Below are 12075 nucleotides of genomic sequence, written 5' to 3' on the forward strand. Positions count from 1 at the left end.
ATTCTCCTCCTCTTCCTCCTCCTGACTGTTCATGCCAGGGGCCCATGACTTGGGCTTTTGGGAGGTATCCACAGCGGCATGCGGGCTGGTGGTGGCTTCTTTGCCAAGTATGGCATGCAAAGCTCTTTATAAAAGGGGTAGGTCTGCAGCTTGACACCCGATCAACTGTTGGCCTCCCTGGCCGCCTGGTATTCCTGCTACAATTCCTTTGGTTTCAGGCCATACTGCTGCTGCTGATCCCTGTTGTACCCCTTCTCCTGCATCCCCCGTGCAATCTACTTGTACATATCTATGTTTCTATAGCTAGTCCATAGCTGTGCTTGCACAGGTTTCAGAGTAACAGCCGTGTTAGTCTGTATTCGCAAAAAGAAAAGGAGTACTTGTGGCACCTCAGAGACTAACCAATTTATTTGAGCATGAGCTTTCATGAGCTACAACTCACTTCATCGGATGCAAACTGTGGAAACTGCAGAAGACATTATATACACACAGAGACCATGAAACAATACCTCCTCCCACCCCATTCTCCTGCTGGTAATAGCTTATCTAAAGTGATCATCAAGTTGGGCCATTTCCAGCACAAATCCAGGTTTTCTCACCCTCCGCCCCCCCCCCGCACACAAACTCACTCTCCTGCTGGTAATAGCCCATCCAAAGTGACAACTCTCTTCACAATGTGTATGATAATCAAGGTGGGCCATTTCCTGCACAAATCCAGATTCTCTCACTCCCTCACCCCCCTCCAAAAACCACACACACAAACTCACTCTCCTGCTGGCAATAGCTTATCCAAAGTGACCACTCTCCCTACAATGTGCATGGTAATCAAGGTGGGCCATGTCCAGCACAAATCCAGGCTTTCTCACCCCCACCCCCCCTTCCCGGGGACACACACACACAAACTCACTCTCCTGCTGGCAATAGCTCATCCAAACTGACCACTCTCCAAGTTTAAATCCAAGTTTAACCAGAACGTCTGGGGGGGGGGGGTAGGAAAAAACAAGGGGAAATAGGCTACCTTGCATAATGACTTAGCCACTCCCAGTCTCTATTTAAGCCTAAATTAATAGTATCCAATTTGCAAATGAATTCCAATTCAGCAGTTTCTTGCTGGAGTCTGGATTTGAAGTTTTTTTGTTTTAAGATAGCGACCTTCATGTCTGTGATTGCGTGACCAGAGAGATTGAAGTGTTCTCCGACTGGTTTATGAATGTTATAATTCTTGACATCTGATTTGTGTCCATTTATTCTTTTACGTAGAGACTGTCCAGTTTGACCAATGTAAATGGCAGAGGGGCATTGCTGGCACATGATGGCATATATCACACTGGTGGACGTGCAGGTGAACGAGCCTCTGATAGTGTGGCTGATGTTATTAGGCCCTGTGATGGTGTCCCCTGAATAGATATGTGGGCACAGTCGGCAACGGGCTTTGTTGCAAGGATAAGTTCCTGGGTTAGTGGTTCTGTTGTGTGGTTGTGGTTGTTGGTGAGTATTTGCTTAAGGTTGCGGGGCTGTCTGTAGGCAAGAACTGGCCTGTCTCCCAAGATTTGAGAGAGTGTTGGGTCATCCTTCAGGATAGGTTGTAGATCCTTAATAATGCGTTGGAGGGATTTTAGTTGGGGGCTGAAGGTGACGGCTAGTGGCGTTCTGTTATTTTCTTTGTTAGGCCTGTCCTGTAGTAGGTGACTTCTGGGAACTCTTCTGGCTCTATCAATCTATTTCTTCACTTCCGCAAGTGGGTATTGTAGTTGTAAGAAAGCTTGACAGAGATCTTGTAGGTGTTTGTCTCTGTCTGAGGGGTTGGAGCAAATGCGGTTGTATCGCAGAGCTTGGCTGTAGACGATGGATCGTGTGGTGTGGTCAGGGTGAAAGCTGGAGGCATGTAGGTAGGAATAGCGGTCAGTAGGTTTCTGGTATAGGGTGGTGTTTATGTGACCATTGTTTATTAGCACTGTAGTGTCCAGGAAGTGGATCTCTTGTGTGGACTGGACCAGGCTGAGGTTGATGGTGGGATGGAAGTTGTTGAAATCATGGTGGAATTCCTCAAGGGCTTCTTTTCCATGGGTCCAGATGATGAAGATGTCATCAATATAGCGCAAGTAGAGTAGGGGCTTTAGGGGACAAGAGCTGAGAAAGCGTTGTTCTAAATCAGCCATAAAAATGTTGGCATACTGTGGGGCCATGCGGGTACCCATAGCAGTGCCGCTGATCTGAAGGTATACATTGTCCCCAAATGTAAAATAGTTATGGGTAAGGACAAAGTCACAAAGTTCAGCCACCAGGTTAGCCGTGACATTATCGAGGATAGTATTCTTGACGGCTTGTAGTCCATCTTTGTGTGGAATGTTGGTGTAGAGGGCTTCTATATCCATAGTGGCCAGGATGGTGTTATCAGGAAGATCACCGATGGATTGAAGTTTCCTCAGGAAGTCAGTGGTGTCTCGAAGGTAGCTGGGAGTGCTGGTAGCGTAGGGCCTGAGGAGGGAGTCTACATAGCCAGACAATCCTGCTGTCAGGGTGCCAATGCCTGAGATGATGGGGCGCCCAGGATTTCCAGGTTTATGGATCTTGGGTAGTAGATAGAATATCCCAGGTCGGGGTTCCAGGGGTGTGTCTGTGCGGATTTGATCTTGTGCTTTTTCAGGAAGTTTCTTGAGCAAATGCTGTAGTTGCTTTTGGTAACTCTCAGTGGGATCATAGGGTAATGGCTTGTAGAAAGTGGTGTTGGAGAGCTGCCGAGCAGCCTCTTGTTCATATTCCGACCTATTCATGATGACAACAGCACCTCCTTTGTCAGCCTTTTTGATTATGATGTCAGAGTTGTTTCTGTCTCTTCTCTCCACGCATCCAGGAGATCCACTAACTGTCTACTCCAAGCAAGAGCACATCTGGATCATGTAGCTGGCATGGTCAGCTGGGCAGTTGTGCACAACAGTCAAGAGCTGATAGGTGTGCTCTCCAAGCTGGACAATCAAGAAAAGGCATTTCAAAAATTTGAAAGGCTTTAAAGAGTGGTGTGGCCTTCCAATCTCTGTCACCACTGGGCAGTAGAGTTCACAATTCTGACGAGAATAGTCAGTATTGGATAGTGTTGGACAGTCGCTGGAGGACTGTTAGGGTTGATATACGTAATGCAGTGTCTTCCTTCATGCTGCATTGTCTTCAATACATCAGTCATTGCTCCATAGCGCTAGGGGAGGTGGTATTTATACGTTGGCATCTTGGAGAGCTTTCAGTGGGAGACATATTTAAAAGTAGATGCATGCAGCACTAGGTCAATGCAAGTCATCTTTCATCAACCTAAATTTGTAGTGTAGATCAGCCTTACTCAGTGTCACAGAGAGGGTCAGTATCAGTGAGGCTTAGAACTCATGAATTCCAATTTTGTGCTGAATCTAGTATTCAAGTAGAAATAGGGAAGGACTGCAACAAAAGTTCCAAATGTCAATGGGGAAGGAGTAGTAATCCATTTGATATCCCTGTAAATCAAACTGGGTTCTTTCTGCTTCATACTTTACCAGCCATCACCAGTACATAAATAAATTTTATATTTTGGCTCAGATTGCCAAAGGCATTTAGGTGCTTAGATATATTTGATGATTTGGGCCTTAGTGTTTAGTTAGAAATTAGAGTCTTATGCTACACGGGCTACAATGGAATTATTATGCAGAGTACCTCAGAGTACCCCCTTCATGGACCAGGACCCCACTGTGCTAGGCTCTGTACAAACACAGAAGAAGAGATGGTACCAACAAGAATAAGACTTGCTTATTTTTGCAGTCATAGGCCATGTCTACATAGCAAACAAAGGTAGGGTTTTTTCAACTGAATTAGCCCCATTGAGTTAGTTTGACATAAACTATGTCTACATGGGTTTTCCAACTGACACCTTTACAACTATATTGGCCCAGTGGATCCATGGGTGTTAAGGAGACTTTCTTAGCATGTTAACTCAATTGAGCCAACTTCCCTGGGGAAAAAAACAAAAAACCTCTTTTCATAGTGTAGTCATGCTCTTTTCAGAGTAACAGCCGTGTTAGTCTGTATTCGCAAAAAGAAAAAGAGTATTTGTGGCACCTTAGAGACTAACCAATTTATTTGAGCATGAGCTTTCGTGAGCTACAGCTCACGAAAGCTCATACTCTTTGTGGTTCTGCAGCGTTTATATTATCTGGGTGAAATTCATCTCATTGGAGGACCTCTGCACTACTTAAGCCCTGAAAGAAAATCCAGAGTTGCACAAACTGCATAGCCCTACAGAGAAATCTCTACACGCTTGGTGCATTTCAGAGAGGTACTCTGTGCAAGCCAAATAGGCTGGTGTGTAAGGGAGACTTGAGGGTTTGCTCAGAGTGATGCCATTGGTATCAGGTTTGCAGAGATCTGGTGGCTCAGAAACATCATATGGAGAGGAGTGAGCCACTATTCCAGCCAATTCTGATATGTGTGCTCCCAACTTGTACACCCACATCATGATCTGAGCACATGCAAGTCTGGTGCATACAACAGCTCATTAACATTTGTGTATTTTAAAAAAATCTAACCCTATTAGTTTAAATCAGCCTCAGCTGTACATCCACTGTATGTGTTATTTCAGTCCTGGTTTCTGCAGATCAAGAATATTTTGTGAAGTTCTTGTACCCAAAGAACAGAAGAGAAGACCCTCTTAATCTGTAAATAAAAGGATCCAGCCGGTATCACCCATGTGCATTCATAAAATGTCTACACATTGAGAAAAACTAAGTGTTTTAAAGTTACCGAAGTTTCCTCCCACATTCTAATGCATTTCTTAAATGCACTGTATCCTTCAATTTGTAGTAAATTGCACCTGCACGAGGCCTGGCACTATACTAGTAGCTGGATCCAGGAAGTAAGCGCTCTTCCTCGCTCCGAAGCACATTCTTAAGTGCTTGTCTGGGCTGAGGCCCAAAAGCACATTTCTTCTGTATGACTAAGGCAAGTTTCAGGGTTTAATATTGACAATGCTTTTCTGCATATACATTTGTTAAATGTTGACTGCAATGTACTTGTAAATATTAAGCTGTCTTAAAGTCAGAAAAGTCATAAATAAATGTAATTACCAACTAAAAGTTATTACTTAAATGTTAAAAGAAAAGGAGTACTTGTGGCACCTTAGAGACTAACCAATTTATTTGAGCATCCGATGAAGTGAGGTGTAGCTCACGAAAGCTTATGCTCAAATAAATTGGTTAGTCTGTAAGGTGCCACAAGTATTCCTTTTCTTTTTGCGAATACAGACTAACACGGCTGTTACTCTGAAAACTACTTAAATGTAGTTAGTAGTATAGATTACCACCATTTTATTATCATAAATCAGGCTTTCTACCAAGAATCCTTTGCACATATACACATTTTTCACATTAATCTTTTAAAATCTATTATTAAATTTAGAAATGTGTTGTGAATGCTGGTGCTGTCAACTAAAATCAGTTATTCATCTGCCATAATTAATACCCTCAATTACATTGCAATTTTCCCCACACTTGTTCTGTGCTTATATCAGTGTTGCCAAAGAAAGCATTTCCTCAATATAGAAATAATTATCAGTTCACATTTTGTGCACACAGAACTTCCCTGAAGTCAGGCAGATTTTATCTGGCTAAGGAGCGCAAAAAATCAGCCTTTGTGTTAATTTTCCAGAAAACAAAAGGTCATATTTTGCTATTGAGTTTTAAGTAGTACTGCCCAATAAAGGCAACAGGTCTGATTCTACTCTCATCAGCAGTAACCACACTGGCGTCAAAAGAGTTAAATCGTTGTTGTTGTTGTTTGTATTATAGTGTGATTGGTTTATGTTTTTACTCTGTAATGGTTTAAGACCATTGTTTATTGTAGTTTATATTACAGTGTAAAAACATATAAAGAGACATTCCAAAGAATTTACAACCTAAATAGACTATATAAAGGTGGAAGAAAAAGTATTATCTCCATTTTACAGATGGGAAACCGATTCATAGATTAAGTGATTTGCCCAAGGTCACAAAGGAAGTCTAATGAAATCAGCATTGCTAACATTGCTTATTTAACAGAAACATCAGCTCGGGTCTTCCCTACTTTTGCTGGAATCACAGAGGATGCATATTGTTAGGATTGTTAGGTCTCACAACTTATGGGGCAGTGGTGTTGAAACTATAACACACACTTCCTTTTTCCAGAATGTTAGTTACTAGACAGTAAGAGAGGCTACCAGAACAAGCAAAACTGTAGGTTGAGGTCTGATTAAAAATTCATTCCCTTCTTAATTTACACTCTTAGTAGAAGTCAGCAGTGCGCTGGTTCTCCAGTCATCCATCCTGTAGCTTAGAGAGGATTCAAATTTCTACTGTAAAAAAAGGTGCAAGGGAAAAAACAAACAAAAACAAATGCTTTCAGACCTTCTACACATTTCATAAAGGATAAAAAACAAAAAAAACAAAAACCACCACCAAAAACATACACCCATTTTTTTAAAGGTCACCTTTAAGACTTTTCACAAAAAACCCAAATCATACTTAGTCATCTGATATGTTAATTTTTATGTATGATCCAGTAATATTAAAAATGTTCATCTCTGGATCCATTCACTCTATCAATTTCCAAACTGGACCTTTCTGTGAGTCTTAAGACAGAACAAAGTGATATTTTAATAAATATAATAACCACATTGACATGAAACATTTCAGGAACATGAAAAACATTTGACTAAACAGCACAAAGACTAGAAAAGCAACTGTTAAGTTATATTACTAATTTGGAGAGAAAAAAATTATGTTAATGAGGTTCAGTCTTGTTGTACTACTATATTGATCAGTGGCATTGTCAGGTTAAAATAAACAAATATGCTTACTTATATGATAGACACCACCCTCTGTTAAATGAAATAATTTTGAAAAACACTGAGATTTTCAAAAGTTGGTTAGTCGTTGTTTCTCATACTGGACAATAAGAATAAAATAGTCTGTTTGACTTTCGATCATAAACCATTTCTATTCACTTTCAGCTTCTCATGCACTACACACATATTTGAGTTACAAATCCCCTAGGGTTTGTCCTGATAGCATGTCATAATATAGGTAACTTCTATATTTTACAAAGGTTCAGTGCCTTGTGATGAAAGCAAATAATTAGATTAGATTTACTCCCTGTGACAAAGCTCTGTCCTTGCCTCCGTGGGTCCCGTGTTTCCTGGCGGATTTCGCTAGCCTCAGAGGCTCACTGTGACCCTCCACATAACCCTTCTCTCTCTAGACACAAAGGTCACAGCGTACTGAGCCATTTTCATCATAAGCCAGCAAGGGAGGTGAGGAGAAGTTATTCTTCTTTGCACAGGCTCTGTTGTCTCCAAGTCTCAGTGATTAATCAGGGGGCAAAGATTGGGGGGGGGGAGCCTGGGCCCACCCTCTACTCTGAGCTCCAGCCCAGGGACCTTAACAGTATCAGCTATGGTAGCTGACCTTTTAGAAACATGACATGTACAATTTCCTGGGCTATTTCCCCCACAGCAGCCCTCACTTCCCTCTTACCTCAGGGCCCCCTTCCTTGTGCCTGATATGGTGTGTACTACTCAGTCTCTCCAACAGCACAACTTCCTCCCACAGCTCCTGATATGCACACCCACCTGACTAACTGGGAGGCTTTTAACTAGTTTCAGCCAGCCCCTGATTGGCTTCAGGTGTCCCAATCAACCTAGCATTCTCCTTGCCTTCTGGAAAGTTCTTAATTGGCCCCAAATGTCTTAATTGATCTGGAGCAGCTGCCATTTCACTTAACCTGGTACCAAGGATTTGTTTAGCCTGGAGCTAATATATCTATCTCCCACTACTTTTCTATAGCCATCTGGCCTTGCCCCGTCACATCCCCTGATTTCTTCTGGAACTGCATAGTACTCCCTTGTAAAAATTTCTTAGCAGTGACCCTAGTGCTAATGGTAACTCCACTGAAAAATGTAAGGATCAGCTGATCAGCACTCGATAACAAACTTTCAGTAGGAAATGGGTATTCCTCAGCTCCCTGATTAGGAGCAAGGTGGCTTTTGTAAAAATAACTAGATACATGAATATTTTATCAAAACAAATGTATTTGTAATTTTTATTCAAATATTTTCCGCTTAAAGAATGGATATTTCCCCCACCTTCCCTCCCTGCCATTAAGAAAAACAAACACAAACCACTGGACTTCTTAATGGAGTTCTCAACACTTACTTTGCTATGCCTTGAATTACATAATTCCTGGGACTACTTTCTATAGATTTTTCCTCCAACTATTTATCTAAACGTTTCTTCAAGTTTTCTAGATCTACTGCATCAACATCTTGTAAAATTAGTACTGTTGCTTTAGACTGAAAGGGATTAAATTCAATAGTCATCAAACAACAAAGATCTATCAGTTCTCTTTGGCATTTCTGCAAACCATCCTTAAGCTTCTGATGTAGAATGGGATCTTTCCTTAACTGTTTCATTTCAGGCACTGAAAATCCAATTAAGCTTGTTAGAATTTCATCAGCAATGTCTACCTCTAGATAAGCGGTACCATCAGAGATTTTTGCCATTATATTCCAGAAGCCACTGCTGCTTGTGAGATTTCCAGTAAGGGTTACAATAAAGGCTTTAACTTTCACTGTTGTAACAGTTTCTGCGGTATTTGCAAGTAGAACAGAAATATATGTAAAAGGTGGGGAATCTAACTCAAGACTTTTGCATTTCTCTGTTGTTCTGTAAGAAAAGGTTTGTACACAGTAATTTTGTTTGTTTATCTCTGAATCAGTTTTTGAAAAATTAACTGGTCTTTTGTTTAACAATCTACTGCCAGAAAAACTACAATTTTTTTGACTGCTCTTAACTACATCTATCTTATTACACTTCTGCTCAAGAACATGTTCCAAGGAGAAATCGTTGGTAAAGCTCTTGGAGTGTTGTACATTATGATGTAGTGAAAAATTACTTGTACTACTTTCATCACCAACAGACAGTTCTCTCCCACAGGATTTTTCTTTGCTAACTGAATCCAACTGACCTCTGTCATCTTTTTCAGATGTGTAACTCAGTGAAGATCTTGGCATATGTGAAAATCTTTGTGTAATGATATCTATGGTTTTGTTTATGACCGGTGACTGCATTGTCTGAATTTCTTCTTGGATCGCCTCTTCTAAAAACAAGTCATCTTCCAATGAGAAGTCATCTAAATCTCCATCAACATCCTCCATAGCTGGAACACTTTGTTCTTCATTTGCCCCAGGCAAAAGGATCCCAAATCCCTGTTGTGAGTAGTTTTCATTGCTTGAAAGGAGCAAATGTGTGGCTGTATTTGAGTTGTTACTTCTGCTACAATATCCACTTTCTAAAGGAACTTCAGGATTTATGGTAAATTCATCATTTTCATCAAGACTTGCTAGAAGCTCTTCATCTGAAGGTCCTAGAGTTTGTCCTAGTTCATCAACAGCTCCTAAAATGCCTTGTTCATGATCATGCTGCTTGACAGGATTAGGGTTCTCAGCTTCTCCAATTACCCTGGCAAGGACTCTTTCCTGAGCATAGTCCTCCAGAAGAGCATCTACTTCGCCCCCCAACAATTTAACATTTTCTGATTTTAGCAAAAGAACTCCAAGACGATATGCAATGTTACCCTGTATTGTAATTTTTGTACCTGGAGGAAGATTACTATGGAGGACAGGAATGGGTTGGTATTCCATACCCTGAATTTGATGTATTCCATCAGTTAGCTGCAGCATCAGCATTCGGGTAGGCTTTGCTTCCCAGGACTTTTGGGGTGCCTGAGTGTTGGCTGTTACTTCTTCATTTACAGTATTTTTTCCTCTAATCTTTTGCAACTGGGAATATGCAGGCTGGCTAACATCCACCAGTGAATCAATCTGTATGGAATAAAAGCCATTCAGTTCTCCTTTTGGACCATCTAAGATACAATCAGGCAAAACAGGATAGTCCAAATCTCTCAGATCTGTAAGAAGCCACTGTTCAAATACCTGTTTGTTGATCTGAGCTTGAGTTAAATTACAACCATTTTCTTGTTGGATCCAGTTAATACAAGCTTCTAGCCACGTCAGAGGAACTTTAACATGCCACGCAGAAGAAAGCCAGGTTTCCACTTTTCCTGCAACACTAGATGCACTCATTTTCTTTTAAGTTATAGGAAAAATGCATGAATCCCCTAAAAAGAAACAAAAAAAGTTTATTCTTGGGCCACTTACCATGGCAACGCTTTAATGTGGTTGTGTAGTCATAGCTCCAGCGCTGGGAGACAGCTCTCCTGGTGCTGTAATAAAACCACCTCCGTGAGGGGAGGCTCTAGGCGCTGTAGCACTATCTACACTGCCATTTTACAGCACTGAAACTTGCATTGCTCAGGGGGGTGTTTTTTCACACCCCTGAGCGAATAAAGTTTCAGCGCTGTAAGTCTCAGTGTAGACAAGGCCTAAGTATCCAGCTGGTCACCAGAAAGAACTGAGAAAGTGTTGAGATTTTTACTAGGCTGCTCTCCCTAAACCCATCTTGGTGACTCCATCTTTTGTACAGACTTCTGACAAGCCTGTGACTCAAAAATCTTTCTTCTTGCTGGCAGAAAGAACGCTTGCTGTCATTGTCTCATCTCCCTCCCACCCTGCCAGATTAAATAGTGGAAAGCAGGCTGGGAAGTCCTCCTCAGCCTCAGTTTATGTTTGCTTTCTTCCTCCAGGAATGGCTCTAGTACCTTCTCTACTTTTGACAGGAACACGGTCCTTATTTTCACTGCTACTAATAAGCTTATGCGTAGAAGTGACAGGACCCATCTATTCTATGAGCAACTCAGGGGATTTGTGTACAATTATGGCACAGAGGGGACCTTAAAAGTGCTGTAACTGGATGAAAGCGTTAGAACTAAAGTAGTATCTAGATATGTCCAAGTCTTGAATCCAGTTGCAAAGTACTTTTAAAGATGTGAAATCATACAACCAGGCACCTTGACTAAACTGAAATTCCAGGTAGAGGTGGTCCCAAATTGTAGCCGTGAGGCCTTGAGGAACACCCATATTACTAATAAAAGCTCTTTGAGGGTTATATGGTCTTAAAAACTGATCAACAAAAGAAACAAGAAATTCAATAAAACATACACAGCTAGGTTGTATCCTTTTTTACTTCATTATTATGTAATCAGAAAGCTTAAAGTTTTATTATTGCTGTTTTTTATTTTTAAAGGAGCTATAGAAGCATTATAAGAGCAGAGGTTGATAAGACCTTTCTCCTCCATGAAATTCTAAATTATATATTAGTCTGTGGCAAAAGCCACCCTGGCCTAAACTTCTGCCTGAATCAGTCACGTTGCAAGGCAAGCAGACCTTCTCCCCCACGTGAGAAGAAAGCAGTGTGTTCACACATTTATGGGCCTGGTCATCCTGTGCAAGTAGGAGCTCCTGACTTCAGTATGATTACAATGAGACGGACTGTTTTGCTATCAGTTTTGCTGCCTCGGGCTTTGCATTTGCAAACTGTTTTTGTCATTTGTCTTACAGTGTCGTCTGCAGTGGAGTAGGTGCCCCACAGACAGAGGGCAACGCAGGCCCTGCCCCAAAATCAGTGGCTTTAGCCGCTTTCCAACCAAGAGCGGCCACTGGTGCCGCCCAGGCATGCGGCTGAGAGCGTTCTGAAAGCGGATCTAAGAAACCATCGTGAACACCCTCACCACCTAGCTGCGGCGCTCGAACCGGTTCAGAGCGCAGGCGCCATGGCCGCTCGGCTCTAGGCAGAGCGCTGGGGACGGAGCCCGGCTGCACGGTGCTGTGACTGTCACGACCCACGGGCAGTGGGGCTGGCGGGATTAGAGGAGAGCGTGCTAGGTACCAGCCCGCACCAACCCCGGCTCGCGGGGAGCGGCCCCACTTACCCGCACCCGGGGCGGGGCAGCGAGCCAAGCGGCCAGGAAAAGGCAACAGAGACCATTCCTCCCGCCCCTCATAGCGCGCGCGCGCACGGTCTGGATGCGCAGAGCCAGCCGTGCTCCGCACCGTCCCCACGACCCGAGCCTAAAATCTAACGATCGTTTACAGCCGGGAACTGCCCGGCCAAGCGCGCGCGACTTTGA

At 42.4% G+C, this 12075-nt stretch overlaps 1 protein-coding gene across 2 annotated transcripts; it reads right to left on the reverse strand.

Moving 5' to 3' along the window:
• Positions 1 to 390: 390 nt before the first annotated feature.
• On the reverse strand, positions 391 to 12007 carry RMI1 (RecQ mediated genome instability 1). 2 transcript variants are annotated; one of them, XM_048851420.2, is made up of 3 exons: positions 11878 to 12007; positions 9983 to 10167; positions 391 to 9871 (listed from the first exon to the last, which is right to left on the reverse strand). In XM_048851420.2, exons 2-3 carry the CDS (start codon positions 10130 to 10132, stop codon positions 8264 to 8266), a joined length of 1758 nt encoding a protein of 585 aa, XP_048707377.1. In that variant the 5' UTR covers positions 10133 to 10167; positions 11878 to 12007; the 3' UTR covers positions 391 to 8263. The 2 variants fall into 2 exon arrangements, with proteins under 2 accessions (XP_048707377.1, XP_048707376.1); XM_048851419.2 differs by having other exon boundaries at positions 391 to 10167.
• Between the last annotated feature and the right edge of the window lie 68 nt (positions 12008 to 12075).

The sequence above is a fragment of the Caretta caretta genome, chromosome 5, assembly GCF_965140235.1.
Source record: "Caretta caretta isolate rCarCar2 chromosome 5, rCarCar1.hap1, whole genome shotgun sequence".
Lineage (NCBI taxonomy): Eukaryota > Metazoa > Chordata > Testudines > Cheloniidae > Caretta > Caretta caretta.

What these genes read in the sequence shown, in the direction of transcription:
- RMI1 (XM_048851419.2), bottom strand. Translation starts at nt 10,132, where the DNA reads ATGAGTGCATCTAGTGTTGCAGGAAAAGTGGAAACCTGGCTTTCTTCT.